This window comes from Rhipicephalus sanguineus, unplaced genomic scaffold (assembly GCF_013339695.2).
Source record: "Rhipicephalus sanguineus isolate Rsan-2018 unplaced genomic scaffold, BIME_Rsan_1.4 Seq1108, whole genome shotgun sequence".
Lineage (NCBI taxonomy): Eukaryota > Metazoa > Arthropoda > Arachnida > Ixodida > Ixodidae > Rhipicephalus > Rhipicephalus sanguineus.
The window spans coordinates 8,717-32,859 of record NW_023614337.1 but is presented as its reverse complement, the minus strand read 5'-3'; the positions used below and the strand labels follow the sequence as shown (position 1 = coordinate 32,859).

The 24,143-nt window shown below is 46.6% G+C and overlaps 1 protein-coding gene across 1 annotated transcript; it reads right to left on the bottom strand.

The window, feature by feature from the left end:
- Positions 1-154: 154 nt before the first annotated feature.
- Positions 155-24,130, bottom strand: LOC119376163 (ABC transporter G family member 20). The gene is made up of 7 exons (XM_037646083.2): positions 22,886-24,130; positions 21,974-22,192; positions 11,222-11,292; positions 8,999-9,087; positions 7,705-7,881; positions 516-602; positions 155-360 (listed from the first exon to the last, which is right to left on the bottom strand). The coding sequence occupies exons 1-7, from the start codon at positions 24,128-24,130 to the stop codon at positions 155-157; spliced, it is 2,094 nt and encodes a 697-aa protein (XP_037502011.2).
- Between the last annotated feature and the right edge of the window lie 13 nt (positions 24,131-24,143).

Sequence of the window (24,143 nt, the reverse complement as noted above, 5' to 3'; positions counted from 1 at the left end):
GCAGTTGATGATAACTGAACTGATAGAGGAGGCGACGTGCATATTTATTTTGTGCGCATTCGTTTTGTCAGGCAGCGTCATACGCTGCTCTATACAACAGTCATGATTCGTTGCAGTAAGGTCGATAAGCTATCATAAAGTCCATGCGTCCCCTCTACTGGCGGAAAAGCAGCATACAGCTGACGATGAAGATTATCGTCCACCCGGTGTTCACGAGCAGGCCCGAGAGGACGTTGGGGTGCGTGAGCCCCCACCCTTTGGACATGACGCTGCGCAACGCATCAGCAGGAAGCGTCAGAGGCATTGCGTAGCTGAAGTAGCGTATGAACTTCGGAATGCCTTCCAGAGGCCAGAGAATGCCTGCGGCACGCGGAGAAAATAAAGCCCGCTGTTACACACAGTCGACGGAGAGGCAAAGCGTTGCTAAAGGTTCACACCGCAAATGCCGGCGTAGTTTGCAGCTATTCAGCTGCAAGGCTAAAGTGCCACTATGAGGTTGAATTTAGGTCGCTTACCGCTGATCATCATGATTGGGTAGTTAATGCCGTCCACTACCATGGCGGCTGTTGTAGCCGTTTCCAGAACTGCAGAGCACATCAGACCTGTGGATAAAAGGGACGTGAACGGTCCGAGGGGGCTCAGCCTGAAGTATATCCGTCTAGCCAGACATCACCCCACAATTATACCGCAAATTATTCGCTCTGCCTCCAGTAGCTAGAATAAAAAAAAAAGCAACAACTGCAAAGCACCAGCTGTGTCCTATATCCGAAGAGAGGGAACAGGCGAAACCATGCGCGGATCCAGGGGATATTTCCGTGTCTGGATGCCCCGACATTAAGCACTGGGTGTGCTAAAAAAAGCTGAAAGGGCCCCTGACAGCCGATTTCTTGTTTGTGACATTTATGTTGTAATAAGTATGTCTATGTCTTGTAATCACGGAATGACACCGTAAATCCTCCAACGTGATGTCTAAATAATCCTAATAATAATAATATCTGGGGTTTAACGTCCCAAAACCACGATATGATTATGAGAGACGCCGTAGTGGAGGGCTCCGGAAATTTCGACCACCTGGGGTTCTTTAACGTGCACCTAAATCTAAGTACACGGGCCTCAGACATTTTCGCCTCCATCGAAACTAAATAATCCTAGCAGCGTTAATTGTGGTCATTTTTAGTGTAGGTTCAAAACGCGCGCCGAAAGAGGATAAGAAACTAGCGCCGCGCCGCGGCGGTCGCGCCTCGGGGCACGCGTGATGATGTGCGCTCAGTATTGGGACGTCAGCCACGCGCTTGTTGAACTGCCAGTTGGAGAACACACACACGGAGAGCTCACGCTGCCTGCCGACACGTACCGAAGAAGGAGAAGGTGGGAGAGCAAACACGCTTCGCAATATACCACAGTGCATGCACCGCGCATATTTCTGTCTGTGACGTCGACAACACTTGCTTTACCTCGCAACGTCACAAGGGGCCTACGTCTACGTCATACTAGTGGTTATGTTGATAGAGTTCAAAATTCAGATGAGCACTCAGGCTTACTTTAAAACCAAATTAAAATATCTTAAAGGCAACGCTCGTCACTCATAATCGGTCAGAAGTGCCCCCGCATGCAGGACTATCAAACAACACAAGCATCTCGAGTTTCCAAATTCGGTGTCAGGGGTCCTTGAAGGTAAGGCGCGAATTTTCTGTGAACTTCTGGAGAGACGCTGAAAAATATAATATTGTCAAGCCCACATGGTGTTACGTTTGGCCAGGGCTTAGTCTCCCTTCAATGGAGGGGGGCCCTCATAAAGCGGCAATATATATATGCTATAGATTAAGTGTTAAGAGAGGTGTTTGCGATGATAACAGTGCAGTGAAGCCAACTGTCTCTAGAACTGAACAAATGCTTATGAATGCTATACAAATACATATATTATTCCAAATGCATTTCGGGCACTTATTCGACGTGTCAATCCAATCAAGCATTAAATGAAATTATTTTGGGAACGATTTTTCAAAAATAACTCGGGATGTAAAGGCTTAAAGATATGCGAGCTCAAAGTAAGTAACATATTAGTTGACTCACTGGATTCAGAACCCCAGGCACGGCAATGCTATATTTTATTTTCACTACCACTTGCCTAATAAAGTAGGCAAAATACATGCGCCTTTGCAATTACAGCAGACTTGTGATGCACAACTAGAAGAATGAAAATTGAGTGGCAAACTAAACAGACAAAGGTGAACCATTACTGATTCACGAGCAGGTAGCTTCACACTCGGGTGCTTCGTGAATCAGTACGCAGACGCTATGTCGAATAGGGTGGTGACCCGTAGTTTCAGGAGGCGTTGCCCGGTGTGTTCAGTGTCTCAGTGAACTGCATTCAGCAGACGACGATACCTGTTTTCTTCTGTTGTGCTGACACCCCGTCAACCAAACGTTCGCGATTAAATCATTGTTCGGAAAATTGCAGAGTATAATTTCCCCGAAACACAAGGCCTCTATAAACCTCTATAAACCTCCAAAAAACGTTTTATAGAGGTTTCGTGTTTCGTGGGTATACTGCCAAAAAATTCAACTCCAGCACTTGTGAAATGGGTGCCGCAGTGCCGCCGTATGAAATGCCGAGGGGGAGGGCCGGGCCCCCCCTGACTTTAAGCCCTGCGTTTGGCCCTGGAAGTCTTCGTGGCAGACGCCATTTTGCGTGCACCTGTCTGCCGGAATGCTGTCTCCCCCCCTGTATCGACGCTTAGACGGAGGCACGGAACGCCGCGTCTTCGCGAGCCGGGCATGTCGCGTGGATGGATTCCCAGCAAAACGACGCTGGAATTCGGAGACCCCTTTTTGGCTCGGTGTTTTCATCGTGAGATGGCACCTTTGGAGGGGTTCTCACCAAACCGTTGCATTCTTTTACCCGAGCGCAGACATAAAGGTTTGCACTAGAGTTACTACCTAAAGGTAGCATATACAGTAACTCTAGTTTGCACATGCTGGAGTGGACTGTCTCCCTGTCCTCCGAATTCGACACCTCTCCTTTCTTGTGTGGTATTTGTTAGCGTGAGACTGCGCCGCTGTAGCCGCTCTCATCGAACCATTTGGGGCCTTCCACCCGAAGGCAGCCATCAACGCATCTTACGAGTGTTCCCGGCAGCGGCATAAGAGGTACGGTCGACCTTTCATCCCTTCTTCGGACTCAACCTCCTCGCCGACATTTCGGCTGTGGAGTCGTCGGGGCGTGATGCGTGATCATAATTTTGTGTTGCACTGGTGTTCCCCAATTGGTCTTCTCGCCCTTTTTGCCTCCTTTCTGAAGGCCGGACGCCGGGACGGCAAGTCGCAGGATTGGCGGGAGGTGCGGGCACCGGTTCCTGGGTCCTCAGTGTTGACAGACACGGGGCTTTAAAAGCCGAAGACTTTTGTAGTAGTGCAGTTCAGTCGAGTGAGTTGATTCACTCGTATATCGTGAAAGTATTGAATGCAAACACAAAACATATGCATCGTAAAATGTGTGAATTTGTCCTGAAGTTTGCATACCATACAGGCCGCACATATATACGCACGATCAGTGGCGTACCAACTCGTTCGCGAGGGGGGGGGCTGGCGTCGCTCACTATGTCCGCCGTGTGTGTGTGTGTGTGTGTGTGTGTGTGTGTGTGTGTGTGGTGTGTGTGTGTGTGTGTGTGGTGGTGGGTGGTGTGTGTGTGCGCGCGCGCGCGCGTGTGTGTGTGTGTGTGTGTGTGTGTGTGCGTGCGTGCGCGCGTGGTGTGTGTGTGTGTGTGTGTGTGTGTGTGTGTGTGTGTGTGTGTGTGTGTGTGTGTGTGTGTGTGTGTGTGTGTGTGTGTGTGTGTGTGTGTGTGTGTGTAGTTTGGCGTTGTAGATACGATGAGTATGAAGAACCTGCTATGACCCTAGTACTTTAAATTCTCACTTATTAAACAGAACATGTGGCTGATAAAGCAAGGTACTTCGCAGAAGTCTTCAGGATAAGCCGAGTGCCAATTTCTTTACTGTTAGAGCCCTCTAATATAAAGTCTTTCTGAAGAAGAAGACCAAGTTCAGTCGATTAATACTTAAGCAAACCACATTGAGCTGGCTGTGTATAATTATAACATTATAAATGACTACGAATTTATATACTGGTGTCGTTCCTTGCCCTCCTACTTTTCCCAACTTGGGCGGGGGTGGACGGAAAAGCGGCGAAGTGGCCCTTTACTCCTCCCCTCCGGTTCCTCCAATTAAATAGCCTACAAAAACTGTGTAAGCTCAAACTTTCTTTGAAAAAAATTGGGCGATTATAACGTTAAGGTAGGTCACCACCTTCAAAAACGCATTTCTTAAATGATTTTTTTTTGGATTTGACATATTCAAGCTCCTTGTCTATGCAAGAATATTTAGCAAGGAGATTTATGTAGTTATCTTGAGCCGTTCGAAAGTTATGACCATTTTTCCAACCACACATTCGAAACCGAAACTGAAGGTTTTTGATTCCGCAACACCTGTAATGTCGTCATAAATGTTTTTCCTTATACATATTATGTAATGCTAAGTTGTCTAAGTACATTCTAAAGCTTGTGGGGCATGATGTTTAAGATTTATCTGAAAATTTCCACTACACGGCTTCGGCACTCTGTTGTTGCGCGCATTTTCGTACGGTTGTCAGTGCTTTTTCGTACACCACTTCGAGCTCTTGGACTTAGTTCTGGCCTTTCATGGAATAAGTTATTGTGCTCCATGAAATATGTCAAAGTATAGGACGAAAAAGAAGCATCAACGCAAGTTATGAAGTCCATAAACCAAGCGTGGAGCTGCTGTGGCGAACGTAGATGAGAGTCAGCTGGAGACTCAAAACGAGCTAGAAAAAGTATATGTGCATCAGCTCGCTCAAAAAGAGAATGCGCCGCTTCAGAAGAGGTCCCTGACCTAGAGAATTTCAGACGTATGGAATGTTTCTTCATTATATGGACATTAAATTCAAATCTTTAAAGCCATTTTTCTCAAAACATAATATTTTGCATCCTACACTTACGCAAACAGTGATAACTTTCTTTCTGATAAAGATTTTTACATATATAATTTTGCGTACTATTTCTTTATAGGTTGAGCTGTGCATTCAAGCAGAATTATTGAAAATGAGCAGTAACTTTTTGTACTATGGCCACTTTTGCGCAAAACAAAGCTGTCAAATATAAACTTTTTCAGTCTTTTTACGATAACGAACATTATCTTAGAGATGGGTTGATCGTGGAGGTTAGATGCACAGGATAGTGTCCTCACTACGTACCTGCCAGGTTGCGTTTTAATCGCACCAACCATTTTGTAGTTATGACTGTTGGCGCAACATACATATTTTGGCACATTTTGATTTTTATAAATTTTGTTTTTTACATTTTTGCAGTTTCATCACTCTAAAGTTTAAATTTACATCAGCCCTACAAGCCAAAATTATAAATATAACTTTTCGACTGCAACTGTAAAATTTTTTCTCGAAGATGGTGACCTACCTTAAACTACCCCGCATTATTTCCTTCCTTATAGGTCGTTAGCTGTTAATGATTGGTTGAAATTTTCTTGGTCATGCTCACAGCGCCTGCTCGTAAAACGACGCAACAAATGACGCGTAAGTGATCCACCGTGTAATTACCACGTACGCATGACTGCGTAAAAAATAATAATAATGAACTATTTTCAATGCGGCGCATTGTTTGTGATTGGTTCTTCGCTATTCGTCAAACATTTTCAATGTGCCATAAAATCGCCTGCAATCGTTACGTGACGTCACAAGTCTGCGAAAACTCGCGGTAAAATGAAGTGTGCACAATAAGCACAATTACTGTGCTGAACAATAACTGATTTTTTTTTTCGGAATAGCCAGACAGTGTCTCTTTCTGAACGTAATTTAAGAAGGCTGCCCGCCAATCACATTTGCAGCGGCTACTTATAGCAGCGGGCGACATGGATTTATATGTGTACTAGAGATACTTTCAGTACTAGTATAATGATGTTGCGCTGTTTTTGCGCGTGTACGACTCTCTGTGAACTCATCGTTGCTGTCAAAGAGGTAGAGAGAGAAATAAACGTTATTAGGAACAGACACAATCCTTTGCAGGTAAGCAGCCTTCTTTGTCCAGAAAACCGTGGGCGCTGATCACCTCCCTGGTGAGGTAGATCAAGTAACGGTTCAAACTTGAAAGCTTGGCTTCTCAATGTACTCGAGTCCACTGCCTTAATTGTTACAACCCGCCACGATCGCTGCAGGCTACCATATGATAAGCCGAGTGAAGCTGGCTAATCGGAGACTAAAGTGGGAATCTATTTTAGCTGTCCTGGCTAGGCACAACTAAAATACTGGACACTTCTGCATACTCATCAACTCACAGCAGCTTGAATATGGAGCAGTCGCGATGCTTTTCGTTTTCAAAGAAACTGAATTTCCTGAAAAAGGAGAGCATTTGATCAGGCTATAAAACGTTTACTGGTTCCCGCTTATATTTGCATCGCGGATTACATAAATTTCAGACCAGGCAGGAAAACTGAAATCATGACAGATTGCAGTAATGTTATAGAGCCCCTGCTGAGCGATAGCGTCCTCTGCAATGCTCGAGCGCAAGATGCACACACGTGGAATAGGCAGCCGGCACCGCAGGTAGCAGGGGCGTAGCCAGAAATTTTTTTCGGGGTGGGGTTCAACCATACTTTATGTATGTTCGTGCGTGCGTTTGTATGTGTGCGTGTATATATACGCAAGCAAAACTGAAAAATTTCGGGGAGGGTTTGAACCCCCTCCAACCCCCCCCCCCCCCCCCCTTGGCTACGCCCCTGGCAGGTAGCCAAAGTGCGTGGTCATGACACACGGAGGATAGTCGTCACCGCAGAATCGTAGGACAATTTTTATTACAGAATTACATTATTGCTGCGTTCAAGTAAAACTTTGCCTGACTTGTTAGTTTCCCAGTCTGCAGCCGAAAATAACCACTGTCAAAAGTGGGGGGGCTCCGCCCCCCCCCCCCCCCCCCAACATACCTCAGTGGGGGGGCTAGCGCCCCCCTTGCCCCCCTGGTAGATACGCCTATGTGCACGATGCTGATCAAGTGAAACCGTCTATATAGTTTCAGAGCACAAAGTGGGCTTCCAGTCGACCGCCATGCCGCGTATGTTTCCTGCGTGATAGCACGACTGACGACTGCATATAAACGGTAGACTTGGTGTCCGTAGACAATGAAGAACAGGGGTCTCAAACCCACCTCAGCTAGCGGGCCGCGGAAACGCAATTTAGTCCGGCAAGAGGCTTGGACAGTGTAGAAGGTTGGAGCAGGCGGAGAGGGGGGTGAATTGTCAGTAACGGCGCCGTTTGAAAGAAGGCGCCTTACCCATGTCTCACACGTGTCATGTCTGAAGAGGATTTGGCGCTAGGATTCTAATAACATATCGATACCGATCTCCAGAATTACTAAAATTTGGCCGCAGATTCTGAAATATATAGTTTTTGTCTCACGGTTATATTTCAGCTCATGGTTACCGCGTGGGGTGCCTCATGAAAAAGTGCTTCAGACCAGTCATGTCTGTGGAGCTCATGAACGTACTTGTTGAGAAAATTAAAAAAAAACAAACATGTATATGGGACGAAGACAGTCATGTGAGGTTCGGGCTGCTTGTTTGAGACCCCTGATCTGTAGATGATCGTCCGTATTTGGCCTCTATAAGAGGAGCACCTCGTACCGAGCGCCATGCCGCACATGCCCTGCATGATGGCTATGATGATTACGCCAAAGAGCGGGCCCCTCGAGGGCAGCTCGAACACCACGAAACCGACGAAGAGCAAGAGCAAGTCCTGGGCGACCACCACGAAAGATAGGGAGCACACGTGCGCCAGCACGATCTCGTAAGGACGCACACCTGCGTAGTTTGAATGAGCAGGTACCGTTGGATGCATGGTTCGGTGCCTACGATTCATCGTGCAGCAGTCCGGCACCTTCGCGAAGCGCTTGCGCTGCTTTCCCCGTAATGCCGTGAAAGTCATACGCCGCCTCATTATACTACAACCATAGGGTTCCCCATTATAGGGAGGCACATTTTCATAGCATCGACCCCCCCCCCCCCCGGTTGGTCGAGTCCAAAAGACATGCTTCACAATGGATGAAATAAAAAAAATTACAGCATATCCACGGGTGAATGATGAAGAGCTTGGGCGAAGCTCCTGAAGCAATCATGGTTACACCGGGAAATGTTCAGTGGTTTCGCCCAGCAGTAATCAAAGCGATACGCCGCTTTGATTACTGCTGCGCTCGCTTGGCGGCAGCCTCTCGAGCTCGCACCTCAGGATCCTGCCGACGAGCACGAGACGCAGCGGCCTGCCGCGCCCGGCGCTCCTCGTCGTCCATGGTCCGCCAAGCAGCACGATCCGGCAAGCGCACTCCTCCACGTACGGCGACGATCAAGGAGAATGAGAGATAACGGGCGCAGCAGCCGATCTGAGAGCAGCGGCACCTATAACGCCATCTAGCGTGCATTCACCCAACCGCCATACTGCACACATCTCTATGGGACAGCGCCATCTAGTATATCGTCACCCAACTGCAGTTTGCATGCATCTCTATGGGACAGCGCCATCTATTGAATGATACGGGAGACGCGACGGCGGGGGAACGCCGGACGGAGCGACTACCGACCAGGTGATGCTATAAGGAGCTTCGCCCCTAAAATAAAAAGAAAGCAGTGATGTGCTTCTCATAATCGCCTCCTGGCTTTCCAGGAGTAAAGATGGGAATTAAACAGTTCTTGTAATGAAACATCAGGGGCCTTCGGTCGCCATTATCGTGCGTGGCCATAACACTGCTCTTTAAACAATGACGGGGCTGACTTGGCGCGCTTCCCTTAGGCAATTATGGGGGGCGCGCAATATCAGTCAAATAAGTCGATCGCGAGTGGAGTTCACAAGCGGAGCGCGAAATCATTCTGAACACCGTCTATTGTCTAAAGCTAGCGCCGGTGAGTACATGCATGGCCCACTCACCGGCGACGATGCACCTTTCGAGCAGACCGTCACCTTTTTCGCCGAGCAGCGTGTTTATGCACAGCGTTGCCGATATGAAATAGATAAACCTGCAAAACAAAAACAACAACAACAAAAGGAGGAGTAAACTTGCACGCATATATCGCGATCTTCATCCAGCTTGTCAAACGTTTTGTACCGCGAAAACATTAAAACGAACTTTTTTTTTTTGTGCTGCTGTTCTGTCGACCACGTACAGATGCCTCGCGTATGACGTCAGGCACGTAGTGTCTCACCGTAAGTAAGCCACGCATTGCCTATTCAAGAAGCTGAGTGTATATACGGCTGGTGAGCTCCTGTTACGGTGCATGAAGGCGCAGGCTCTAGTTATATGATGGCAGAGTCACGGCCGCGAGGCCCACCACTGGAGACGCGGGCGCTGCAATCGCTGTGACGTGCAGGGTTGGATCACGTGACCTCGCCTCGCTTGTGTGCGCTGCGTTCCGTCACAAAAAGCTACATGTAGAAAATGAAGGAGCATTTTATATATCTCACGCAGAAAATACGCACGCAATTGTGGGACTACATTCATTAGCGGTAGGATACGTGCATTGTGGCTCTGTAGCCTTCGCTTCAATGCCAAGAAAAGTTGTCGGCGAGTATAGTAATCTGTAACTCGAAGTATTCCCGCATCTCGCGTACATTTATGTTTAGAGGCAAGCGCGACTGCGCGCACCTGTCTCTTGCTTTTGCGCGGAAGGTGCGCGAGGTAACGTTTCGATCCGCGTGTACTTAAAGCCCCTTTACGTGTACTTTACGTGGACTGCCGCGTGCGGTTGACGGCAACACATCGCCCTAGTTTTCAGCGCGTAAATAGCCGAGTGCAAACGATGCTTTGACATTGGTTAAGTTCGCGTGATCTTTCATTAAGCTAGCCATGAGCTCCTTTGCCGCAATGACAGTACTCACGGTTCAAAACAACCGTGGGTTGTGCGGCTTGCCACTTTCACCATTGCCGGACGACGATTTACAGCAGATATATTTAATTAAGTGGAACTTCAACCGCGTATATTTTTGTCTCCTTAATCCACGCTACGCTGTGCTTCTCTGTGCGAGGTGTATTGACTGATGCGATATCACACGAGCACGTTTTAATATGTGTGCATCGCTTGTTCGACTATTAATTACAGTTGCCGTATCTCGTTTTCAGTGAATATGCCGGTCTCTGGCCTCAACTAATTCGTGGACCAGCAGCTCAGCACATCACGGCTGCTAACAGGAGAGGCATTGTATGAGGCCGACCACGTTCGAATATTCAACGCAAAAGAACATTTACGAGAACGGATAACTGGGCTAGTTTGTGGGAACTCATGTTAAGAACTCATTAAGTTTGAAGTTGACTCTTGTCCCGTGTACTTATTCTTCGCTTGTGTCCGTGTTTCTTTGCGCTACCTGCCTTAGCAAAAGAATAGCTTCAGGACAAAATCACTCTGACCGCCCTTGTGCTTCAAACAGCTGGAATAAGCCTTCCAACCTGGCGTTAATAAACGTCTTAAATTCCTATGTGTGCAGTCCCGTAAAGTTCCACTAATTCCTACTCAACGAACATTTTATCTCCAACGCAGCACACAAAATTTTCGCGAAAGCGCTTGCTACATACGCGATAATGAATGGTGGGTTGCTTCCCCATTCCCAGCTTTATCAACCATGCATCTCGCTGCTTCTTGGTTTTGGGGCCCGGAAACTCACACCATGGCTAGGTCGAATAAGTTCGGCACTTCGGCACTCATTGAAGCAAAAAAAAAAAAAAAAAAAAACAGAATTTCAACCTCGGGGATGAAATGCAGCGTTGGCGTGGCTTTCGGCGGCAAAGGCGAGTCACGTGATGTCGTTTAACACGTCATAGCGATAGCAGCGCCAGTCTCTCCTGTGGTGGCTCTCGAGGCCACCTGGATTTGTACTGCTTCCGTGATCGGTCCACCTTTTACCAAGCTACGATGTTATATGATGACAGCATCATGTGACGTCGCACCAAAATTTGTAACATCATAAATTTTGGCGATTTTTGACGTCATGACGCCGTCCTATGGTGACGTCATTACATGACTGTTTTTTGAATCACTCGTGCTAGAGTGTACTAGAATATTCTAGTACACTCGTGCTGTGTCCGACGCCGACGGCCAATTTTCGCGTTTGATGAAGCATCTAAGGCTTTCGCTTTAATAAATCAGTATTGCTACTTGCGTGATGATAAGTCCGGGAGCGACAAATTCGGTGAAGGTTGGTTCCCTGCTGCCGATGACGGGCTCTTCTCTCTGTCGCCATTACAACGCAAAAGGTCACGTGTTAAACATGTTCGGTCGCGGATGCGTACTTGTTTACTTTCCAAGTTTCGTGTACTATAATACTGGGAGTGTAGGCAGTAAATGAGCATGTAATACTAAACAGCCTAAATTTATGGCATAAAATTTAAACGACTCGTTATGGTAGCCTTGGATGTGCTGGAATCGATGAGTGCACGAAATACGGAAAATACGTTTGCGATTGAAGACATTTGCAGTTGACATAAGCGAAATACTATTTTCGCAGCGCATGATATACAGCGAACAAAATTTTTAATATTCACTCTGGAAAAGCATTTCCCTCGGCATGAAGAAAAAGTTAAGTGTTTTTATTGTTTCGCATGTGGTTAAAGGGACACTAAAGAGCAAAACGATTTTTCTCGCATTAGTAAAGTGGTCTTCCACGATACCAAAAACACCACGCTTGCTGCGGGAAGACGCTTAATAAGCGAGAAAACGCGCAAAAAGAAAATACAGGTGGCGACGCCACCTTGGAATTCCCGCACCATTTGCCATGACGTCACATATTTTTGACGGCGCCTGCTTGGGCCTACGTAGTTCCTAATCGGTTAAATCGAAGTACATTGTCCTCTGAGGAGGCCAGAGACTTGACATAACGAGTTTGCGGAAATTTGGTCGAGTCAGTGGCGCCAAAATACGTTAAATGCTCTTTGAAATCTCTTACGTCACGAATTACAAAGTTCGGCGCGAAATTTAAAAATGAAACTTTGAACTTGGTTTTCTCCTCTAATAATAAACCTATGGCGGTGAAATAAACTACACAAGAGTTCTCCGAGCACACTATATCAATATAAACCAATTCATTGTTTGTCTTTAGTGTCCCTTTAAGAAGTCATTTGATGATTGGTTGGTTTAAGGCGTTTAACGTCCCAAAGCGACTCAGGCTATGAGACATAGTGAAGGGCTTCGGATAATTACGGTCACCTGGGATTCTTTAACGTGCTTTGACATTAGATAGTACACGGACATTTAGTATTTAGCCCATCGAAATGCGACCGGGGGTGCTATGCAGGATGGCCCGAGTTTGGCGAAACTCGGAATCTTTCCGAGCTCTGGTGACACCCCCTTTTGAACGAGCTAACAGTACGAAAAGGTGAAATCCATCCCTCAGCGCGCGCTGCGTTCCATCGGTTACGTTGGAACGCGGCGTCACGTGAAGGGCGGTCGACAAAGTTGGGTGGTGTCTTGAAACCAGAGGCATCTTCTTTCATTTGCTTGTCGTTCCACATAGTGCAGAAGTGCACCCATGCAAGAAAAGTCTCAGAAACTTTTACTAACGATATTTTTTAGAGGTACGGGTTGTTTAAATTCATTTTCAAGTGTTTAATGCCTGCACTAAGTATCCTTTAGAATAATAAGCACCGCGGCCTCTGAGATTAGCTCCGGTCGAGCGCCTTACAACACTGCGGCCCGAGCTAATCGCCGAGGCCACATGTGTAATCATCATGGACGGCCTGTAGTACATTCTAGTGCGTTCCTCGGCCGGCGCGCGCCCTCTTCGTCCTCTTATTAATCGTCTGCTCGCTCCCGAGCACGTGCGCCCCGCTGATTAGATAATTGTTTGGTTGGTATACCTAGCTAATTAAGCCAGGACATCCTATGACCAAGGTAATTAAGCAACATCTTACGATGATCATGCCAAAGAAGCCGTGTAAAGATAAGACTGAGCAAATTAAGATCATTCCAATTTACACGACGCTAATTAGTTGTGCTAATTAAAACGAATTTAATTAGGAGCCTACTCACTAAGGCCATGCTAATCTGGATCTTGATAACTAGGGTTATGCTAATTAGCTCCGTGCTAAATAACACCTTGGTAATTAGATTGAGTAATTAATGTCGTGTTGATTCATTCATTACCAATTAAGACAGGACTATTCAATATCATGTTAATTAAGACCTACGTAATTAACACCATCAATATTGAGGCCGAAGTGATGTGGTGTTCACTCCGAAGCAGATGGATCAGACTGAGTAGACAAGCCACGTAAAAAGCTGGAAGAAGCTAGGTGATCACAAGCTCCTCCGATGGCTCCAGCCTTGCACAAGTAGTGCAAGCTGACCAAATTATTTTATATGCAAAGAAGCTGCTGCTTAGCGTCCACCGCATGAAACGCTTGAAAGTCACACCGGCACTATGACAGTCACGAGTTGAAGTGGGGCCTTTTCAGAATCAACGAGTTTGTACCCGAGCTCGCGCGTCACTCAGTTTGTTTGACAGACGACCGCGGCGAAGATCGGGTCCGCCCACCGCGTTTGCTCTTGCCGAGGAGCATTGCTCACGCCGCAACGCCAGCGAGCGGCACGATTCATCTATGAGCGTAATCGCACGGACTATGCACACACGCACGAAGAACTGAGGGTTATATCATCACGTGGCTACAATGTCTCGCATTCAATTTCACCACGCTCACGACGTATACCATTCACAGCCGCGAATCAATGGCGTTAAATCGGGCTAGCGCTCGTTTGTCTCTGTGTGTTCGGACGTCGTCTTTTGCGCTGTTATTTTACGATCGTGAAGCAAGCGCCCCTGGTGGCGTGTGCGGCAAGAAATCTTACTATTTACTTGTCTGTGGAGACATCGTTTCTACCGATCCGTTACTGCAGGAAAATCTTCGGACGTGTAATGTAAGTAGCAGTAACCTGTCCATTTATTTATCTGTAATGTTCGAGAGAAGCGAAACGAGCTGCACGAGAGTGCTGCGTGTGCGCCCTTGTTGCCTTTCAAGAGTGGAGATTTCCATGCTGCCGGTGGAACGAAAGAACTTGCCTGAAAGAGGAAAAACGCCCACGAACACGCCTGTGGGAGGCGCGATGTTCAGTGGGCAAAAAGATAGCGTGACAATCACGCTGACGTCGCTGCGCTGTTGAAATGTTGACCGAGCGGTGGCGCTGACGCGTGCGCTCGCGGTGTTCCCTTGAAAATCGCCGCAAATGCCGCGCATGCGTTTGTGACGCCGTGCTCGTTCTTGTAGCCGTTTTTATCGACGCTGCTATCGCGCGCTACGCACTGTCTTCCTATCATGACCGCCGTACTGCGAACTCGGAGCAAGCTCGTGTTCCCGAGAAGCTCGGGCCATCTTGCATAGCACCCCGGGATCGAACGCGCGTCTTTCGGGCCAGCAGCCGAGCACCGTAACCACCAAGCCACCGCAGCGACCCCAACTAATCTGCTACAAAGGTGGCGTACATTTGCATATTTGCGGTCACTGTACGTTGTCTCGCATGCATCACACATGAAAATTACGTTAAAAGACTCTGTAACACTTTTCCAAGTAATCGTCTAATGGCTTCATTAAAATATCTCATTGCCTGACGAATCGACTGCCGCAAAAATTTTTAGAATCCGTCAAGTAGGAGCGGGGTTACAGGGATTTGCAGCACGGTTAAAGCGTTCTCTCTCTCCCTCCTTTCGTGTCAGCGAGCGCGCTAAAAGCTACGCAGGGAGGGGGATGACAAGGGGGCAAGAAGGTGCGTCCCTGCATCAGCGCGCGTAATGGCCTTGAACACTTTCTTTTCATTTTTTTCTTCGAAGGCGCGGATTACTTTCAGTGCGATCGCGAGCGAGCGCGCGGGCACGTGGCGGCATCTCGCGGCGGCCACGGTAACTAAGCAGCTCGCCATGCTGAAACCAGCCAACGGCCGTGGACTGGGTATATGACGCAGCGATTAGGGTATATGACATTATTTGTAGAGAAAAGAGGGAACGGTTTCTAGCTGACTTTGAAAATTGTAAATTCCAGGCCGCGTACTGCGCTATAATGTTTGGCTCGCGTGTTCTCGGGACCCTCGATTATACCGATAGGCAGCGTTTTTTGACCACGCTGAAAAAGTGTTGCAGGGTCCCTTCAAAAAAATTTATGACTATCGCACTTGTGCTAAGGTAAATGCAAAATAAAGCTTCTCGGTACTCACCACAAGAACGCTTTGAAAGTAGAGCATGTCGATCTGCGCTGATGGCAACGCCGTTTCCAGTGCTTTTACCATGTATTTCTCCATGGTCATGGACACTTGCTGGTCTACGGCATGAAGAGACATGAAATTTCCGCTGTGGTGCTGGACGTAATTGTCTTGTCGCTAGTGCTCTTTCGTTATACCGGACACACACACATCAGTACATGGACCATAGGTCAGCAAACTAACTCGTGAGTCGACTCGCTCAGACTCACTCAAACTCAGGTCAAGCCGTGAGTCTGTGTGAGTCCGGATAAGTAATATTTTGGTTGAGCCCGAGTGAGCCCTATGCTCAAAATATGTTTATTGGGTGAGTCTGAGTGAGCTCCGTTTTTATTTTTGCCGACGTATGACATGGACTGTCGCTGGACATTTATAAACCTAATAAAATGTGTACGGATGGCTGATAGAAGCATACACAAGAGGAGGACAACTGTGATGACGTGGTGACGACGCGACTTCTCAAAGTCATCACGATGGTTTCTACGAGAGACGGCGCGAAATTTTGGTTAAGGTATAGACTGTTTTACGGATGGGTTTAGGTGCTGCTATATTGGGCTGTTAACCTTGCCGTTTAGTATCTTTAGTGCTACGGTTGACGTATACCCCTGATAATGGTTCGATTGATGCATTCGACGTTTCCTGACCTTATCAATTCACGTCGTGAAATAAAAAGAAAACATCCGTTTAACAGCCCAAGGTGGTGGCGCCCAAATGTCTTACGTAAAATCATATATACACCCAAAGAAAAAAACAAACAAACAAAACAGACACACTAAGTCAAAGTTAAGTTACTTAGCATCACAACCCAGGTAGCACAAAACGGATAATTGACGTTTTATAAACGTTTATCCGAGACGATAAAAACGTTTAGAAAACGTCACGGAATAGAAGGTAAAGGTCTAGAAAACGTTTTATATCTCGTCTAATGTCCGGCTAGAATCCGTTTTTAAGACCATCTAGAAAACGTTTTTAAGACGATCTAAAAAACGTTTTTAAGACGTTCTAGAAAACGTTTTAAAAACGTTTTTAAAACGTCGCAAAAATTCCATTTGTAAAACAAATAAAAATATCCCATTCCATCGTCTTTGAAAAGACGTTTTGTAAACGTTTTTAAGACGATCTAGAAAACGTTTTAAAAACGTCGCAAAAAATCCCATTTTAAAAATAAAAATATCCCATTGCATCGTCTTTGAAAAGACGTTTTCTAAACGTCTTTGAGACGTCATGCAGGATCTCTTTTCTTTTAGCTGTTTTGTTTTTGCGCATGCAGTTATAATGGTGCACGTTTTTAGGAAGCCCCCTCTGTTATAGTAATTACAGTTGCTTTATTCTGTAATTACTATTACAGAGTGAGAGCTCAGTAGATTCACAGACAAAAGTGGTCATGTCATAATTTATTATGTGAAACAGCAATGATTCCCGTACAGCATAGAAACGCGAAAACCACGAAATGCGATTTAGCATGCGACCAGATATAATTATTCAGAAGCGTCAAAAGAGCGCAAAATATCGCTGTAATTAAAATGCAGCTATATAGTACCCAACCTTCAAGAACACTTCTTGTTGCACGATTCATCATTAGCAAAATTGTTGTCAAACAACTAACAATGCAATATGACAAAATTTAGGATCTGGCACAGCCATTCTGCAATATGTAAGCGTCGACTCATTAGCTTTACTTAATCAAACGCAAGGATGAAGAGAAGAGAAATTGTCGAAAAGGGAATGTCGCTGAAGCCAACGACTCGACAAGGGGACTAGTTTCCGTCAGGCAGGGGCGTAGCCAGAAATTTTTTCGGGGGGGGGGGAGGGGGTTCGACCATACTTTATGTATGTTCGTGCGTGCGTTTGTATGTGTGCGTGTATATAAACGCGAGCAAAATTGAAAATTTTGGGGGGGGCGGTTGAACCCCCCCCCCCCCCCCTGGGAGGCTACGCCCCTGCCGTCAGGGCCCTGACGAAGACAAGCATTCACGATGAAACATTTCCTCAACTCTTCATCTTCCGCTGAACTTTTTTCTTGTAGTAAGGAGAGAGAGAGAGAGAGAAGGAACAGAGGATAGGCAGGGAGGTTAACTAGCGTCCAGTTTGCTACCCTACTCATGGGAGGAGAATGAGGGAGTAAAAATAGAGAGAAAGAGACGCATTTCACAACACACACACAGAGGAGTGTATCACAGGTGGTCACTCAATTTTGTTGCCTTGAAGTACTGCAGGAGGGCTCGTGTGGTTTTCTGGGCTGATGTGCATGAAGACAGACTCCCAAGATATTTCCTTCGGGAAAAGGCCGACCGTCAAGGCTCCTGAAGGCACACTGGCACACTGAGTGTCCGGCGATGTGTTTAAAATAGCATACAGCGGCACAAATGATGATCGATAGTCTGTATGCAGTTGCAGTTATCGCACATTGATGAATGTGTCCTACCAATCCGATAGGTGAATGAGTTAGAAGACGCTACACCGAGCCACAGCCAACACAGCATCACAACAAAAAGACGTGGACAGTAGAAGTGGACAGGACAGCGCTTACTCCTGTCCACTTCTACTGTCCACGCTTTTTTTTCAGTGTGCTTCAACCTAATTTTCCAAACATGAACGTAAACCAACAGGCCCAACTCGCCATCTTGCTCCAACACAGCATTCTAAGCAGGAAAGGAGGCATACACCAAGCACCTGGTGTTTGTCTCCCTTCGTTTCAAAACAATCGTTCAGTAGCGCTACATAAGACCACAGTTAGTGGAAATCGACTCCAATGTGTTGAAATCACTAATAACAAAACAAAACTACAAAATAATATTTGGCCCACCCAGCCAAGAATACGTAATGAAAAAAGAACGTAAATTGCTTGCAAAATCACTGTTGCTGAAGTGTATTGCTCACAAAATGAAACTTTTAGGAACGTTCTTACAACATGCCTCTGTTGGAACAATTCTCGTTGAAAAAAATGTTGGAAAAGCTCTGGCATCATTACAGAAGTAAGATAGACGTTGGAAACAAAAGGCGCCATTTTAGACGTTGGCTAAAAACATTTGTGGATGCAGCATATGTGTTTCAAACGGCACCCACTAAAGAAGTAACGGTTTGAGGCTTCGAAATGCAGCGTACAAAACTTATCACAGAAATTATGGTCTGACATCCCTAGAGAGCACACAGTTAAGCTTAAATGTGCCATGGCTAGCAGAAGATATGAACACTGTAAGTTACAGTGACATATAACAACAAGTACAACTAAACCAACTGTAGCGCGAAAACAAAATGTATGAACAGAAAACTAATCGAAACGACCACAAAAATTACAATGAATGAGCCACTTACTAAAATGAATAAATAAAAATTAGGAATATGAAAATACCAGCCTGATAAAATAAAACATATTTCTTTTATGATGCCCAGTATTAGAAAACGTCAGGCTAAAAGAACAAATTAATATTATTATAAGAGAGTTCAGCTGAAGAAATTTGGACTCTTCCCCATTTTTTACTCAATAAGCACACAGCTGTAAACTCAGGATTGTCAGAGGCAGATCAGGGTATTGCACTTAGTACATCACATTGCTCAGTGTCAAAATATCACAATGTGTGGCAAGTCAGTCTGAACACATGGCTTCATGACAGGTACTTGATGGAAATCACTAGGCACATCCGGAAGTCTGCAAAGAACACTACAAATAGCATACACACGAAAGTTGTTGTGCCATTAGCAGCATGGGGCAGCGTTCCACGTCAAATATATTTTAGCATAATAGCCCTAGTGCGGTTTCTTGAAGATGCCGACAAACAAAGACGCTCAAAAAAGTTAACTGCTTTACAAAGTGTGACCTTTTGTTTTTGAAAGTTTCCAAGGAAAAGAGCAAAACGTCAATATCTTGACATCCATCTTTTTTCATACTAAAACCTGTCAGCCACCCATCAAAAAGAAGAAAGTAATAATTTAGTTGGTGTAGCCTTTGTTTCTAAACATCTAGGGCAAGTACCACGTGCAATAAATAGGAGAAAAGATCATTTCATTATTTGCTATTATACCTAAAATAGGGCGGTGTGAAAAGATGAAAACTCGATAACACCGCACGGCGACAGAAGCGAGCCTGCTATATTTAACCAGGCACAAAAGACGCGCAATTAGAGAACCTCTTGGTTCTGCTAAGAGCTGCAGACTTTACCGAGAAAGGAGGAGGTTAACAGAGTAGGGGAAACATAAATCACAAGTCCGAAAGCGCATCGAGATAGTCAAGGCAGCACTGAGAAAAAATGCGGAATGCCGAACTCCTCCTCGTGAAACGCGTCTGACTCTCATGCCCTCAGAAATTCGCAACTAACGGAAAAGCGTGACCAGCCTCTCGTTACATGCAGCTAGTACTGTGGAAGAAACCACGAACCAGTACGCTATCGCTGCAAAGATTCTCTCATCCACAAACTTCAGTGACACAATAAAACAGATGACACATGCCGTAACTTCCAACAATGCAGTTTTAAAATTGGGTGCGCGAAGCTTTGCGTTCGTTCACCGCCATTGCGCGTGCATTATACGCTACGTACGCAACAAACGCTATCTGCGTATCCCATTGTAAAACTGGCTACTCCGCATGCGTCGTACGCCATCCTCTTGCGTACTCACGTTAAGTGGTGGAAATAGCATATGCGCCCAACGAACGCTATCTTTGCGTACCCTATTCTAAAACTGCTTCTTACGTGGCACACGCAGCTTAAGCTAATGTGTATCTTGAAACAACCTCATCAAGCGGCCAAGAAAAGACGGTCATATTACTGAAATTAGGTTAACAAATATAAATATGGTTTTTGCTCATGTTCGTTCGAGCATGAACGGAAACCATGACGTGCATTTACGTTTAGACAGCTTTATCATGTATGCTGAATAAATTCCGCAGTAACGTACTGCTGAAACATGTCGCATATGCAGCCCGTGATGCAATGGAACACGCTTTTCATTTGCCATAGTTCTCAAATACTGAGCACATATGCAGTAAAAATGAACTTACCTTCAAAAATGACAGAAGCCCGTGGTTTAGAGTATCCGCAAATCCACAGAAAACTAATCGCACATCAAAGTAACCACGCCCGTCCCTCGAGCATAGAAGAGAAGGAAGTTGCGAGAGCGTCCCGCGCGCAAGCTGATGAGTGAAGTTTTCCGCAGAGAATGTTACGGAACTCTAACCGTCAGTCAGCGTAACAGTCGCTCCACACAGACATACTTGCATTCGGGTCCGCAAGTTTAACACGCAGCGAAGTATGTTTCTTCACAGCTGCGTTTACAGCCTCCACGAACCACGACACAAGCACGAAATATAGCAAAATCGGCGAGTTTAACTGACATTGCAGAAGCAACGGCCGCGCGGATGGATACAGTCAGCGCTAAGGCCTTCGTGCGGAAGTTAGACGGTTATCGCTGCGAGTAAATTACAGTAAATTACGTAAAGTTTACTGGTTAACGAACTTTGAAGTCTTCATTATTGCTGATGCAATGTAGACACCATACGCCTTCATCCTTTTGTGCGTTACTTTCTTTATCGCAATGAGAGATGGCGTGCGCAGGCTCGAGTTCAAATTTCAATTCGCGGTGGTTCATGCATGCCCATGCATGCATGGGCCAAGTGGCGCGCAGTCCGCTGCTGGGCGACAAAACGTCTTATAAAGTGCGTCTTCTAGACGTCACGAACAAGACGTTTTTAAAACGTCGAAATTGGCTTGGAATCGAACAAACGTCTTGAAATATACGTTCCATACCAAAATGGTCTCGAAAAATGCCTTTTCTAGACGTTATCAAAAACGGATATAATACAGATTTTCTGTGACGTTTTTAAAACGTCGAAATTGGTTTAGAATCGAACAAACGTCTTGAAATATACATTGCAGACCAAAATGGTCTTAAAAAATGCGTTTTCAAGACGTTATCAAAAACGGATATAATACGGATTTTCTGTGACGTTTTTAAAACGTCGAAATTGGTTTAGAATCCGTTTTATCCCATTTATCCCTAAAAAAAAACGTTTTCTAGACCATGTGTGCTACCTGGGAAGGTGCACGTCCAGATTCATGCTGTATAGTTGTACTTCTTGAACCAGTTGGCCAGACGTACTGCTTTATACGTAGGAAAAAAACTTAGTAAAAGAACACGAGACGGGCACCACGCTGCTCTTAGGTGAAGAACAACGAGCCAAATAGTTCGGTCTACTTTACTTTACATCCCATTAAGCATATAACGCTGCTCCAAGTCGATGCTTGACTATAATGATCAATATGTGCATCCACTTCGAAGATGGCTTATAGTGGGGGTATCCGAGATTCTAGAAGCACAAAATATTTCAGGGAGCACAGCCCAAGCCCCACCCACCCCTTTCTCTGTGCACACGTCAATGGAGAAAGAAAAAGATTAATTCTAAAAAGACAGGGCGTGCAAACACAGACACAAGAAAGAAGTCACGGCACCACAAACACCGACTAACAACTGAAGAGACGCACAACGTCGGAAAAGAAAGAAGGCAAGGAAAGTGATCTGCGCATGCTCGTGCAACAGGCAAACCTATCAATCCGGCACGCGTGGGGGTCTACGTGAAAAATAACTGTGAAACCCCCTGTCTCTTTGGAATGAATACTGACCAACTAGCTCAGCTCTCTGTTATTCTAAAAAAGAATAAGTTGTCCATAGGTCGCGGTACCAGCTCGCCCACCAAGTTCATAAGCTCGCAAATGTGCTCACTGGACATGTCTAGGTGGGCGTGCAAAGAGGCGAAATCCAGAAATGCTGCGCTCAGCTGCGCAGTGGGGCTGAAGCGCGCCTTGAGGCTGGTCGTAAAGTTGACCTTGGCGTGCACCACTCCGTACGTCATGCCCGATTTCACAGATTCGATGCCACTGCTCAGGGTGTCGTAGTTTATCTGCAGGAGAATGAACAGATATTAATGAGGTGGCGTTTAAAGGATGGAGTTACAAGATAGCGATTGTTAGCAGCACTAAAGTGTTATTTAAATGCTGTGCGCGCGTCTGTTTTGTAACAAAAGTAGAAACGTAAAGAAAAAGAGTAATGAAGCTATAAATCTGTAAACCCGCCTTGAAAACGTATTACGATACTCTGACCTGTATTGGAAGTTGGACAAAGTCTGACCTGTTGGAAGTAGGCCCGAAGTGGACATGCTTGACATGCACATTGCTCTAAATATATACGACTAACTTGTAAATTTGACATCTTGTAAAACTGAAGCAAATAATTCAACGATTTCATGGAGGCTATCAACTACGTTTTTTTGTGTGTGTGAGATGCTCTGAGGAATGCAGTGAGCCGAACTGAGGCTTTTTTTTCCTTGCGGAGTTGGTCATATGGTGCTTATCTCGTTTTATATTTCGATTTTTAAAAATAAAATTTAGGCGTTCTTTCTAGCTTCGGATGATAGTTGTTGAACGGATAAGCAGAGCGCGCAGTGGTTTCACGGAAGGTCATACCAAGAGCTTAGTTTGTTATTAGCACGACGTTAGACGAGTTCTCATTCACATGACAGCAGGCTAGCATGTATACACTCATTGCCAATATTGCCAGGAGAGCGATATGAGCGACCCCGCTGCCGACAGCTCACTTGCGGTAATATTGTGCTGTCCATGGCGTCGAAGAAAGCAGTGCCGAGGAGCGGAGTGGTGTCAGCTGACGACGCAGCCTCCTCGTTGACGACGGCTATCCTCAGTCCGGTGGGCACCTTGCCCAGCACAGCACAGAACATGCTCACTTCGATGGCAGGGAGCAACATGCTATACACGAGTAGGCCGAAGCTGCGCCGGAACTTAATCACGTTCTTACTGAACATGGCGCCCACCCTCTTCATGGACCGGCCGAAGTCCTTCATGTTCATCCTCGGTCGCTGCTCTAGGGCGGACGACATGAACGACAACGGCGTTGCCGGTCGGTCAGTATGCGAGTCCTCGACAGTGACCATTTCGGGCGCCGGCGGTAGGGACGACTTGTCCTGCTTGGCGAGTCGCAGGAAGATCTCCTCCAGGTTGCGCGTGTTGTGCTGCTCCATGAGCTTTTCGGGTGACTCCTCGGCCAGTATGGTGCCCTCGCGCAGGAAGGCCACAGTTCCGGCCAGACGAGCTTCGTCAATGTAGTGCGTGGTGATCATAATGGTCATGTTGTCGCGCTCGGACAGTGTCTTCAGGTGGCTCCAGATGGACTTGCGCAGCACGGGGTCGATGCCCACAGTCGGCTCGTCCAGGATGAGGAACGGAGGGCTGTGTATCAGCGACACGGCGAGCGATACGCGCCGCTTCTGACCTCCGCTCAAGTACGACACGAGCCGCTTCGGGTCGGGAAGGTCGAGCAGGCCGACGAGGAAGTCGGCCCTCTCCTTGCACTGCTGCGGGTCCATGAGGTAGAGACGGGCGAAGAACTGCAGCGTCTCTTCAATGGTGAACGCGTTGTACAAGGCCAGCTCCTGCGGCATGTAACCCACGTTCGAGCCAGGTATCTTGGAGCCCGGGGTGCCGGCCGCCATGCCGAAGACCCGGATGTCGCCCTTCTGGAAGTGCTTACGGCCCATGATGCAGCGCAGGAGCGTCGTCTTGCCGCAGCCGGAGGAACCTAGGAGCGCGTAGATGTCGCCGCGGGGCACCGTCATGTTGACCCCCTCGAAGATGTCGACCCGTTTGTCGCCGCTGCCGTACCACAGTTCGAGGTCAACGATCCGCACTGCCGGCGTTCGTCCGCTGGCTTTCGTGGTCGGTGGCACGGCATCAGACGGCATCTGCGGCGCGTCTCCTAAACCTGGCGGTGCGCCATCCGTCGGGGCGTTGGGATCTTCCGCAGGCGGGAGGGCGTCCGCGTTCATTGTTGCTTTCGCT